This window comes from Pyrgilauda ruficollis, unplaced genomic scaffold (genome assembly GCF_017590135.1).
Source record: "Pyrgilauda ruficollis isolate IOZ18807 unplaced genomic scaffold, ASM1759013v1 scaffold192, whole genome shotgun sequence".
In the NCBI taxonomy this organism is placed as follows: domain Eukaryota; kingdom Metazoa; phylum Chordata; class Aves; order Passeriformes; family Passeridae; genus Pyrgilauda; species Pyrgilauda ruficollis.
Window position 1 is genome coordinate 578,426 of NW_024518318.1, and position 12,758 is coordinate 591,183.

A 12,758-nucleotide genomic window follows, 5' to 3' on the forward strand; every position below is an offset into this window, starting at 1 on the left:
CCTTTTCTTTCCCCCCTTTTCTTTCCCCCTTTCTTTTCCTCCTCAGTTTCCCCCTGTTTTCCCCCTTTTTCTCCCATTTTTCCCTTTTCCTTTCCCCCCTTTTTCCTTCCCCCCCTTTTTCCCTCCCCTTTTCCCCTTCCTTCTCTTTTTTCCTTTCCCAGTTTTCCTTTCCCTTTTTCCCTCCCCCTTTTCCCCCTTTCCCCCCCTTTTTCCCCACATTTTCCCCCAAAATCACCACGAGCTGCAGGGTGTCCCAGCACCGCTCACTGCCTGTGTGGTCTATGCATCTATTAATTAGCACAAACACTGTTAATTGCCTTTCCCCGTGCCCTCACCATCGATGTGCGCGTGTCGATTTTGACGGCTTTTCTTGGATCTGGATTCTATTTTATTGCAGTGAAGACACTTTGTTATATAATGTTTATATATTTTAAGATTTGTGCCAAGAGAGGATGTATATTTAATAAAAAATATGATTGACTTCGGGGCTCTCCACGGCTTCTCTCTGCTTCTCAGGCCTGGAACGTTTCGGGGGGATTTTTGAGGGGGTTGTGAGGAGATTTTTGGGTTGTTGTGAGGAGAATTTTTGAGGGTTTGTGACTTCTCTCTGCTTCTCAGGCCTGGAACGTTTCGGGGGGATTTTTGAGAGGTTTTATGGGGGGTTGTGAGGAGATATTTGGGGGTTTGTGAGGAGATTTTTTGAGGGTTTGTGAGGAGATTTTTGGGGGAGTTATGAAGAGATTTTTGGGGGTTTGCGGGGAGAATTTTGGTGGGGTTGTGAGGTTTTTTGAGGGCTGTGAGGGTTTTTTGGGCATTACGAGGGTTTGTGAAGGGATTTTTGGGGGATTGTGAGAGGGTTTTGAGGGAGATTATGAAGGGTTTTTAAAGGGATTTTTGGGGGGTTATGAGGAGTTTTTTGAGGTTATTTTGTTTTATTTTTTTCTAGGGGTCGTGAGGATATTTGAAGGGTTTTTTTGAGGGTTGTTGCCCCCTCGCCCACACAAACCTGCTGTCGTGCTTGGGTCAGGGCTTTGCTGGGAATTTGGGATCCCAGAGGAAGGCCCGCTCGGGTCCTCGCTGTCGCTGTCGCTGTCCCCAGCCTGGTGGCAGCAGGTGGCACTGTCGGCTTGGGCACGGCCTGGAGCCTTCCCCAGCTCGGGGCTCCCGGACTAAAAACCGCTCCTAACTCCCAAAAAACCTTTATAACCCCGCAAAAAAAACCCTCATAACACCCCCTACCCTCAAAAAACCTTTCATAACCCCCCAAAAACCCCTCATAACCCCTCAAAAAAACTCGCATAACCCTCAAAAAAGCCTTCCATAACCCCTCAAAAACCCCTCATAACCCTCAAAAACCCCTCATAACCCCCCAAAAAACCTCACAACACTCCAAAAAAACCTTTCATAACCCCCCAAAAAAACCCTCATAACCCCTCAAAAAAACCCTCACAACAGATCCAAAAAACCTTTCATAACCCCTCAAAAAACCCTCATAACCCCTCAAAAAACCTTTCATAACACCTCAAAAAACTCTCATAACCCTCAAAAAACCCTTCATAACCCATCAAAAACCCCTCACATCCCCTCCCCAAAATCTGCTCACAACCTCCCAAAAAACCCTTAAAAACCCCGCATAATCCTCACAACCCCCCCAAAAAAACCTCAAAAATCTCCTCACAAACCCTGACAATTTGGGATAAAGTGGGGTGGGAAAAGATTCCCTGCCAAGGATCCCATTTGGGGTGGAAATGGGGTGAGAAAAGGTTCTCTGTCAAGGATCCCATTTGGAATAAAGTTGGATGGGAAAGGATTCCCTGCATCCCTTCCTGGAAGAGATCCCTGCCAGGGAATTTTGGGATGGAAATGGGGTGGAAAAAGGTTGCCTGTCAAGGATCCCATTTGGAATAAAGTTGGATGGGAAAGGATTCCCTGCATCCCTCTCTGTCAGGAATCCCTGCCGGGGAATTTTGGGGTGGAAATGGGGTGGGAAAGGATTCCCTATCAAGGATCCCATTTGGAATGAAGTTGGATGGGAAAGGATTCCCTGCATCCCTTCCTGGAAGAGATCCCTGCCAGGGAATTTTGGGATGGAAATGGGGTGGGAAAGGATTCCCCACACCCCTCCCCGCCAGGGATCCCATTTGGGGTGGAAATGGGGTGGGAAAGGACTCCCCCCATCCCTCCCTTCCAGGACGAGCCCCCCCAGCTGTGAGATCCCCCCAGGACCTCCCGGATCCGAACCGGGCCAACAAAACCTCCGTGTCCCCCCGTCCCCCTGTGGCAGCCCCCGCCGGAGCCCCCGACCCCCGCCCGGCGGCAGGGCAGGGAGCGGCCCCTCGGTGCCCGCGGCCGTGTCTGCGCTGCCGGCTGCTCGATCTGTCACTGTCGCCGCCGGGCAGGGTCACCCGTCTGGGCAGCTCCCCGGGGAGGCTCCGTCTGCGTGTCTGCCTCCGCCGCAACCCGGCCCTAGCAACGCGACAGCGACAAACGGGACAGCGGGGCAGCGCCACCCCTGCTGGGGACAGCCCCGCGTCCCAAACCCTGCGGGGACACCTCCCAACCTGCTGGGGGGCAGCGCCCAAATCCCCGCTGGGCCGGGCTGGGCTGGGCTTTGGGTTCCCATCTCCCTCTGGGCTGGGCTTTGGGCTCCCCATTTCCCGCTGAACTGGGCTTTGGATGCCCCATTTCCCACTGGGCTGGGCTTTGGATTCCCCACTTGCAAAATGGGAATTTCCCCTCTTTTTTTTCTTATTTTTTTTCCCTCAAACATCCACGGCGAGGATTCCCGGGAAGCAGGAGGAGGAGGAGGAGGAGGAGGAGGCGGAGGAGGAGCTGGATTAGCCCAGTTAACCCCAGCCCAGCGCTGCCGCTCCTCCCGGGCTCGACGAGAGGGAATTAAGACCATTACAAGGCAATCAAACAGGATCAGAGCCCCGGCCCTTTCTCCCGGCAGCCCGGACCTGCTAATCCCGTTTCACACAGCTGCAGCAGCACCCACCCCGTGGGACCCCGGCCCTGCCCCACCCCCAGTGTCACCAGCCCCGGGTGACCCCAGGGACAGCAAAGGGACCCCAGCCCTGTCCCCACCCCCAGTGTCACCAGCCCCAGGTGACCCCAGGGACAGGACAGGTGAGCTGAGGTCTGCTCCTCCCAGGTGGTGCTTCAAGCAGCACTGTGACACCTGCTCAGGGGGTTGGGGACACCAAGAGCAGCTTTTGGGTGACAAGAACATTGGTGTCACTGGTTTATTGTGGAGCAGCCACCCCCGAGGCTGCTGGGCCTGAGGGGTCACACGGAGCACAGGGGGTGCAGAGACCCCACAAAAACCCCTCAGCCTCAGCTGAGAACACCCCGAAATCTCTGCTGGCCACTCCAGCTGCCACTCCTGGATGTCCCCACCGTGTCCCCAGCATGCCAGGAGCCGCTGCCCTCCAGGATAAGGCAGCACTGGAGTGTCCCCACAGGGGGCAGGCACAGCGGTGACACAAAACCCGTCCTGGTGGCACCAATGTCCCCACGTGTGTCCTCAAAGTGGCACAACCAGGCAAGGCAGCAGCACCCAGTCCCTCCAGTCCTCCCAGTCCCTCCCAGTCCCTCCCAGTCAGGATGCTGCCAGGTACTGGTGGAAGTAGAGGCCGAAGAGGCTGGTGACAACCTGGCAGGCGGCCACCCACCAGGTGAGGAAGGAGAAGAGTCCTCGGAAGAAGGGGGGGGTGAAGATGCAGCCCAGGACCCCCGAGATCTCCTGCACCACCACCTGCACATCCCCATCACCCTCGGGGCGTGGCAGGGCCACCGGTGCTGCTGGGGACACGGCGGGGGACTCGGGGTACAGCCCCCAGGAGTGGTGACCTGTGGGACACAGGGGACAGCTCTGGGGGGGTCTCTGAGGGACACGGGGGACAGCTCTGGGGGGCTCTGAGGGACACGGGGGACAGCTCTGGGGGTCTCTGTGGGACACAGGGGACAGGTTTGGCATGTCCCCGTGCCCCAAACTCCCAGCACTGAGTTTGTCCCCACTGCAAACCAGAACAGAACCAGGGGACAGAACCACGGGACATCCTGAGCTGGGGCTGTGACAGCTGGGGACAGTTCGGGTACCGGTGGCCTCCTGCTGACCCCGAAGCCCCCCGAGCCCCTCCTCACCCAGCGTCTTGAGCAGCAGGGCGCAGTGCAGCGTCAGGATCACGGGCCCCAGGTACTGCAGGCTCACCACGGACACGTAGCAGTAAATCCTGGTGATCTGCGGGAATCCAGGAATGCCCAGCAGGAATCCCCGTTGGGAATTCTGGGAATCTCCAATGCCCCAATCCCAATCCCCATCCCAATCCCAACCCCCATCCCGTTCCTGTTCCTGATCCCAATCCTGACCCCGATCTTGATCCTGACCCCGTTCCCATTCCTGATCCTGGTCCCGATCCCGATGGTCCTGATCCCTATCCTGTACCCATTCCCCATTCCCAATCCCGTCCCCATTCCCATTCCCCATTCCCCATTCCCCATTCCCCATTCCCCATTCCCGTTCCCGCTCCCGTTCCCATCCCCGTTCCCGCTCCCGTTCCCATCCCCGTTCCCGTTCCCATTCCCATTCCCGTCCCCATTCCCCATTCCCATTCCCGTTCCCGTTCCCATTCCCATTCCCGTTCCCGTTCCTATTCTCGTTCCTGTTCCCGTTCCCATTCCCATTCCCGTTCCCGTTCCCGTTCCCGCTCCCGCTCCCGGTCCCGACCTGCTGCTGGATCTCTCGGGCCGGGATCCGCCCCGCCTGCCGCCGCATGCGGCGCACCCAGCGCTCGGCCAGCCCCAGGTACGCCTGCAGGTGGTGGCGCGTCCCCAGCAGGCGCAGCAGCGACAGCGCCACCACGGCCCAGAGCCGCAGCGTGTCAAAGGACGAGTCCGACAGGCTAGGGGCACAGGGGACACGGGCTGGCACCGGGCTGGGGACAGGGGGCTGGGGACAGGAACCCCTGATCCACAGGGGACACAGGCTGGCACCGGGCTGGGGACAGGGCTGGGGACAGGAACCCCTGATCCACAGGCTGCAGGGGACAGGGGATGGCACTGGGTTGGGGACAGGAACTCCTGACCCACAGGGGACAGGGGACACGGGGCTGGGGACAGGAACCCTCTCATCCACAGAGGGTCACAGGGGACACTGAGGAGCTACTGGGGGACACTGGGTGTTACAAGGGGTTATTGTGGGGACGCTGTCCCGGGGGTCACGGGGGTCACCCGGGGGTCACGGGGGATGTCCCCAGCTGTGCCACTCACATCTGCACCGTCTCCTTGCCCAGCGGGGCCTGGAGCAGGAAATCCCGGGACAGCGGCCGGACCCACAGCAGCACCACGAGCACGGGAGCCACGAACCCCACGTGCAGCAGGACCCTGGAAGGGACTGTCACCGACCCCAGAGACCCCAGAGAGACCCCAGAGAGACCCCACAGAGACCCCACGTGCAGCAGGACCCTGGAAGGGACTGGGAACGGCGGCCGAGCCCCCAGCAAGACCCCAGACACGGGAGCCACGAACCCCACGTGCAGCAGGACCCTGGAAGGGACTGTCACCGACCCCAGAGACCCCAGAGAGACCCCAGAGAGACCCCACAGAGACCCCACGTGCAGCAGGACCCTTAAAGGGACGTCACCGACCCCAGACCCCAAACCTCCCACCCCAAACCTCCCCCAGAGCTGGGGGTCCTAGCACCCAGCCCTCCCTCCCTTCCTCCCTCCCCAGGTGTCCCCCGTTGTGTCCCCTGCTGTTTCCAGGTGTCCCCCACTGTCTCCAGGTGTCCCCCATTGTGCCCTCAATTGTCCCCAGGTGCTCCCAGGTATCACCAGGTGTCCCCAGGTGTCCCCCACTGTCCCCAGGTATCCCCAGCTGTCTCCCATTGTCCTCCCCGCTGTCCCCAGGTGTTCCCAGGTATCACCCACTGTTCCCAGGTGTCCCCTGTTGTCCCCCATTGCGCCCCCCAGCTGTCCCCCACTGTCCCTAGATGTCCCCTGCTGTCCCCAGGTGTCCCAGCTGTCCCCCACTGTCCCCAGCTGTCCCTAGATGTCCCCACGTATCTCCCACTGTCCCCCGCTGTCCCCGCTATCCCCAGGTGTCCCCACTGTCCCCCGCTGTCCCCGCTGTCCCCGCTGTCCCCGTTGTCCCCCGCTGTCCCCGCTGTCCCCGCTATCCCCAGGTGTCCCCAGGTGTCCCCACTGTCCCCGCTGTCCCCGCTGTCCCCCGGCACACGCACTGTGTCAGGGGTTTGCCGGCTGCCATGCTGAGCGCGTCCAGGTGTGTCTGAGCCAGGCGCAGCCCCGGGAAGGTCAGGCAGGCCCCCAGGAAGGAGCAGAGCGCCGCCAGCCCCAGCCTGAAGGCCAGCCTGGCCAGCGGCAGCCTGGGGACACGGGGACAGCGGGGGCTGCTGGCACCGCTCCTCCCCCAGCCTCCCAAAACGTCCCCAAAAAAAGGGAGTGGTCCCCCCGGCACCGACTCACGTCCACTCCCAGCCCCGGGGCTTCAGGATGGGCTCCAGGTTAGAGGAGACTCCGGCCAGGCCTGCGGGAGTGACCAGGGAGTGACCACTGGGGAGTGACCACGGAGTGACCACAGGGGAGTGACCAGGGAGTGACCAGGGAGTGACCACTGGGGAGTGACCACTGGGGAGTGACTGGGGAGTGACCACAGGGGAGTGACCACTGGGGAGTGACTGGGGAGTGACCAGGGAGTGACCACTGGGGAGTGACCAGGGAGTGACCAGGGAGTGACCACTGGGGAGTGACCACAGGGGAGTGACCAGGGAGTGACCGCTGGGGAGTGACTGGGGAGTGACCAGGGAGTGACCACAGGGGAGTGACCACAGAGGAGTGACCAGGGAGTGACCATGGAGCGACCATTGCAGAGTGACCAGGGGAGTGACCGGGGAGTGACCAAAAAGGGAGTGACCAGGGAGGAGTAACTGGGGGGAGTGACCAGGGGAGTGACCAGGGGAGTGGCCAGGGAGTGACCATGGAGCGACCATTGGGGAGTGACCAGGGGAGTGAGGAGTGACCAGGGAGTGACCAGGGGAGTGACCAGGGGGGAGAGACCAGGGGAATGACCAAAGGGGGAGTGAGGAGTGACCAGTGGGGGAGTGACCACAGGGGAGTGACCACTGGGAGTGGGAAGTGACCCCTAAGAGTAGGAAGAGACCAATGAGTGTGGAGTGACCCCTGGGAGTGGGGAGTGACCCTTGGGAGTGGGGAGTGACCAATGAGTGTGGAGTGACCCCTAGGAGTGGGGAGTGACCCCTGGGAGTGGGGAGTGACCCCCATGAGTGGGGAGTGACCCCAATGAGTGTGGAGTGACCAATGTGCAAGGAGTGACCCCTAGGAGTGGGGAGTGATCCCCATGAGTGTGGAGTGACCAATGTGCAAGGAGTGACCCCTGGGAGTGGGGAGTGACCCCCATGAGTGTGGAGTGACCCCTGGGAGTGGGGAGTGACCCCCATGAGTGTGGAGTGACCCCTGGGAGTGACCCTGGGAGTGGTGTGACCCCCCCGACTGGGGTCCCTCCCCTGTCCCCGTCACCCACCGGCCTCGAGGCCGAACTCCAGGTACTCCTCGCGCACCACCAGGGCCAGCATGGCGAGCAGGAGGAAGAAGAAGGCGGCGCTGAGGCACACGGAGCGCTCCCCGCCCTCCTCCGAGCGGAAATAGTGACGCATCACCGTGAAGAAAACCTTGCTGGGCGTTGGGGACAGCTGTCAAGGAAACTGGGGACACCAGGGGACCCCAACCCGCTGCCCACCCCCTGAACGTCTCCGCCACGGGGCCACCACCAGCTCCTCTGCGGGGAGCCTGCAGAACTCAGAAATAACCCACAAAATTCAGCTTTAGGCCTCACCTGGGAGGGAAAACCTGCAGAACTCAGAAACAACCCACAAAATTGAGTTTTAGGCCTCACCTGGGAGGGAAAACCTGCAGAACTCAGAAACAAAATTCAGTTTTACACCTCACCTGGGTGGGAAACCTGCAGAACTCAGAAATAACCCACAAAATTCAGTTTTACACCTCAGCAGGGAGGGAAAACCAGCAGAACTCAGAAACAACCCACAAAATTCAGTTTTACACCTCAGCAGGGAGGGAAAACCTGCAGAAGTCAGAAATAACCCACAAAATTCAGCTTTAGGCCTCAGCAGGGAGGGCAAACCCCCGTGGTGCCCGGCCCGGGAGGGAGGATACACGGAGAAGAGCACGGTGAGCAGGCTCCAGAGCACGCCCAGGTTGGTCTCCCTGCCGGCGCTGGCCAGGCTGAAGTAGCCCTCGCTGAACACGTACACGGCGCCGGCGTAGACGGAGAAATCCACGAACCACTGGTACTCCGGGAAATAGCGCAGCACTGGGGGCGCGGGGACACGTCACCGCGCTGGGGACACGTGTGTCACCGTGCTGGGGATGTGTGACCGCGCTGGGGACGTGTCACCGCGCTGGGGACATGTCTGTCACTGTGCTGGGGACGTGTGACCGTGCTGGGGACATGTATGTCACTGTGCTGGGGACATGCCACCACACTGGGAACACGCCTGTCACCGCACTGGGAACACATCACCGTGCTGGGGACACGTCTGTCACCGCGCTGGGGACATGTCTGTCACTGTGCTGGGGACGTGTGACCGTGCTGGGGACACGTCTGTCACTGTGCTGGGGACACACCACCATGCTGGGGACATGTCACCGTGCTGGGGACACGCCTGTCACCACACTGGGGACACACCACCATGCTGGGGACACGCCTGTCACCGCACTGGGGACACGCCACCACACTGGGGACACGTATGTCAACGTGCTGGGGACGTGTCACCGCGCTGGGGACATGTCTGTCACTGTGCTGGGGACGTGTGACCGTGCTGGGGACGTGTGACCGTGCTGGGGACACACCGCCGTGCTAGGGACATGTCTGTCACTGCGCTGGGGACATGTTACTGCACTGGGGACGTGTGACCGTGCTGGGGACATGTATGTCACTGTGCTGGGGACATGCCACCACACTGGGAACACGCCTGTCACCGCACTGGGAACACATCACCGTGCTGGGGACACGTCTGTCACTGTGCTGGGGACACACCACCATGCTGGGGACATGTCACCGTGCTGGGGACACGCCTGTCACCACACTGGGGACACACCACCATGCTGGGGACACGCCTGTCACCGCACTGGGGACACGCCACCACACTGGGGACACGTCTGTCACAGTGCTGGGGACAAGCCACCATGCTGGGGACATGTCACCGTGCTGGGGACACGTCTGTCACCACACTGGGGACACATCAACACACTGGGAACACGCCTGTCACCGCGCTGGGGACACGTATGTCAAACCGCACTGGGGACACGCCACCACACTGGGGACATGTCACCGTGCTGGGGACACGTCTGTCACCACACTGGGGACACATCAACACACTGGGAACACGCCTGTCACCGCACTGGGGACACCCCAGCACCCCCAGGGCGTTACCCAGCGCGTCCACGGCCGTGATGGGGCTGGTGTCCAGCTGCAGCTCGATGTCGCGGGGCACGGACAGGGGTTTGTCCTCTGCCACCCCGCTGGCCCTCCTGCAGGGAAACCCAAGGGCTGGCTCGTCCCCTGTGTCACCCCGGGGCGGCTCCCGCTGTCCCCAGGGGTGACACGTCCCGTTGCCAGCCCCAGGTGACGCTGACCTGTCCCTCCTGCTCTTGGGGCGCTGCTTCCCGGCCAGGGCGCAGAGCTCCTCGTCCGAGGGGTGCTTGTACCTGTACAGGCTGGGGGACAGGGGGGTGACAGGACCTGGGATGTCCCCAGGAGCCGCAGGGGACAGGGACAGGGACAGGGACAGGGCCGTACCTGCCGTTGCAGAGCAGCCAGCGGGCGAAGGAGCAGTGCGGGGCCATCCTGTGCATCAGGCTGGCGGCCAGCAGGGTCACCACCACCTGCACCCCCATCACCGCCTGCGGGGACAGCCGGGGGTCACCGGGGCTGGGGACACCTGGGGACAGCCCTGCAGAGCCAGCCGCGGGGCTGTGCCCTGCTCTGTCCCTGCTGGGGACACCCCGGGGGTCACCGGGGCTGGGGACACCTGGGGACAGCCCTGCAGAGCCAGCCGCGGGGCTGTGCCCTGCTCTGTCCCTGCTGGGGACACCCCGGGGTGACACTCGCTGGGACACCCCCGTGTGAAGCCACCGGGCTGGGACCCTCCGGGAAGCAGGGGGGCACTGCAGGGACCCTCTGGGACCCCCGGCCGGGCAGGGACCCCTGGCCACGGTCACCCCGGGACCCCCCGGCCGTGCCGAACCTTGGGACCCCCGGGCAGCCTGGCCATGCACCCCCCGCTCAGAACTCCCGGTCCATCCCCGGTCCATCCCCGGTCTATTCCCGGTCCATTCCGGTCCATCCCCGATCCATCCCCGGTCCATCTGTCCCCGTCACCCACCGGCCTCGAGGCCGAACTCCAGGTACTCCTCGCGCACCACCAGGGCCAGCATGGCGAGCAGGAGGAAGAAGAAGGCGGCGCTGAGGCACACGGAGCGCTCCCCGCCCTCCTCCGAGCGGAAATAGTGACGCATCACCGTGAAGAAAACCTTGCTGGGCGTTGGGGACAGCTGTCAAGGAAACTGGGGACACCAGGGGACCCCAACCCGCTGCCCACCCCCTGAACGTCTCCGCCACGGGGCCACCACCAGCTCCTCTGCGGGGAGCCTGCAGAACTCAGAAATAACCCACAAAATTCAGTTTTACACCTCAGCAGGGAGGGCAAACCTGCAGAAGTCAGAAATAACCCACAAAATTCAGCTTTAGGCCTCACCTGGGAGGGAAAACCTGCAGAACTCAGAAACAAAATTCAGTTTTACACCTCACCTGGGTGGGAAACCTGCAGAACTCAGAAATAACCCACAAAATTCAGTTTTACACCTCAGCAGGGAGGGCAAACCTGCAGAAGTCAGAAATAACCCACAAAATTCAGCTTTAGGCCTCAGCAGGGAGGGCAAACCCCCGTGGTGCCCGGCCCGGGAGGGAGGATACACGGAGAAGAGCACGGTGAGCAGGCTCCAGAGCACGCCCAGGTTGGTCTCCCTGCCGGCGCTGGCCAGGCTGAAGTAGCCCTCGCTGAACACGTACACGGCGCCGGCGTAGACGGAGAAATCCACGAACCACTGGTACTCCGGGAAATAGCGCAGCACTGGGGGCGCGGGGACACGTCACCGCGCTGGGGACACGTGTGTCACCGTGCTGGGGATGTGTGACCGCGCTGGGGACGTGTCACCACGCTGGGGACGTGTCACCGCGCTGGGGACACGTGTGTCACTGTGCTGGGGACATGCCACCACACTGGGAACACGCCTGTCACCGCACTGGGAACACATCACCGTGCTGGGGACACGTCTGTCACTGTGCTGGGGACACACCACCATGCTGGGGACACGCCTGTCACCGCACTGGGGACACCCCAGCACCCCCAGGGCGTTACCCAGCGCGTCCACGGCCGTGATGGGGCTGGTGTCCAGCTGCAGCTCGATGTCGCGGGGCACGGACAGGGGTTTGTCCTCTGCCACCCCGCTGGCCCTCCTGCAGGGAAACCCAAGGGCTGGCTCGTCCCCTGTGTCACCCCGGGGCGGCTCCCGCTGTCCCCAGGGGTGACACGTCCCGTTGCCAGCCCCAGGTGACGCTGACCTGTCCCTCCTGCTCTTGGGGCGCTGCTTCCCGGCCAGGGCGCAGAGCTCCTCGTCCGAGGGGTGCTTGTACCTGTACAGGCTGGGGGACAGGGGGGTGACAGGACCTGGGATGTCCCCAGGAGCCGCAGGGGACAGGGACAGGGACAGGGACAGGGCCGTACCTGCCGTTGCAGAGCAGCCAGCGGGCGAAGGAGCAGTGCGGGGCCATCCTGTGCATCAGGCTGGCGGCCAGCAGGGTCACCACCACCTGCACCCCCATCACCGCCTGCGGGGACAGCCGGGGGTCACCTGGGCTGGGGACACCTGGGGACAGCCCTGCAGAGCCAGCCGCGGGGCTGTGCCCTGCTCTGTCCCTGCTGGGGACACCCCGGGGTGACACTCGCTGGGACACCCCCGTGTGAAGCCACCGGGCTGGGACCCTCCGGGAAGCAGGGGGGCACTGCAGGGACCCTCTGGGACCCCCGGCCGGGCAGGGACCCCTGGCCACGGTCACCCCGGGACCCCCCGGCCGTGCCGAACCTTGGGACCCCCGGGCAGCCTGGCCATGCACCCCCGCTCAGAACTCCCGGTCCATTCCCGGTCCATTCCCGGTCCCTCCCCGGTCCATCCCCCGTCCATTCCCGGTCCATTCCCGGTCCATTCCCGGTCCATCCCGGTCCATTCCCGGTCCATCCCCGGTCCATCCCCGGTCCATTCCCGGTCCATTCCCGGTCCATCCCCGGTCCATCCCCGGTCCATTCTCGGTCTATTCCCGGTCCATCCCGGTCCATTCCCGGTCCATCCCGGCCCGGTCCGTGCCCACCATGCCGGGGGTCAGCGCAAAGGCGCCCGCAGGAAGCCCGCCCGCTGTCACGCCCCCGTGACCACGCCCCTCTAATCAACCAATCCGCGACTGCTTTGTTTTTGATTGGCACATTATTAACCAATGAGAGGGCGGATTTAGGAGGGGCGGGCTCTGCGCGGCGCGCGGTTCCGGGGCGGCGGGTTCGAGTCCCGGCGGGGCCCGGGTTCGAGTCCCTGCGGGGCCGAGCCCACACGGGATGTCGATATCGTCGATAATATCGATAATAAATCAAA

General features: G+C 62.5%; 2 protein-coding genes across 3 annotated transcripts; both read right to left on the reverse strand.

The window, feature by feature from the left end:
* Nucleotides 1–3,231: 3,231 nt before the first annotated feature.
* TMEM161A (transmembrane protein 161A) lies at nt 3,232–10,390 on the reverse strand. 2 transcript variants are annotated; one of them, XM_041465859.1, is made up of 11 exons: nt 9,856–10,390; nt 9,693–9,773; nt 9,490–9,587; nt 8,211–8,367; nt 7,561–7,712; nt 6,486–6,546; nt 6,242–6,385; nt 5,272–5,385; nt 4,730–4,904; nt 4,147–4,243; nt 3,232–3,852 (listed from the first exon to the last, which is right to left on the reverse strand). In XM_041465859.1, the coding sequence occupies exons 1-11, from the start codon at nt 10,368–10,370 to the stop codon at nt 3,602–3,604; spliced, it is 1,845 nt and encodes a 614-aa protein (XP_041321793.1). In that variant the 5' UTR covers nt 10,371–10,390; the 3' UTR covers nt 3,232–3,601. The 2 variants fall into 2 exon arrangements, with proteins under 2 accessions (XP_041321793.1, XP_041321794.1); XM_041465860.1 differs by lacking the exon at nt 6,242–6,385 and having other exon boundaries at nt 9,856–10,385.
* Nucleotides 10,391–10,433: 43 nt separating this feature from the next.
* Nucleotides 10,434–12,527, reverse strand: LOC121352684 (transmembrane protein 161A-like). The gene is made up of 6 exons (XM_041465850.1): nt 12,484–12,527; nt 11,843–11,946; nt 11,680–11,760; nt 11,477–11,574; nt 11,032–11,188; nt 10,434–10,593 (listed from the first exon to the last, which is right to left on the reverse strand). The coding sequence occupies exons 1-6, from the start codon at nt 12,484–12,486 to the stop codon at nt 10,434–10,436; spliced, it is 603 nt and encodes a 200-aa protein (XP_041321784.1). The 5' UTR covers nt 12,487–12,527.
* Nucleotides 12,528–12,758: the final 231 nt, after the last annotated feature.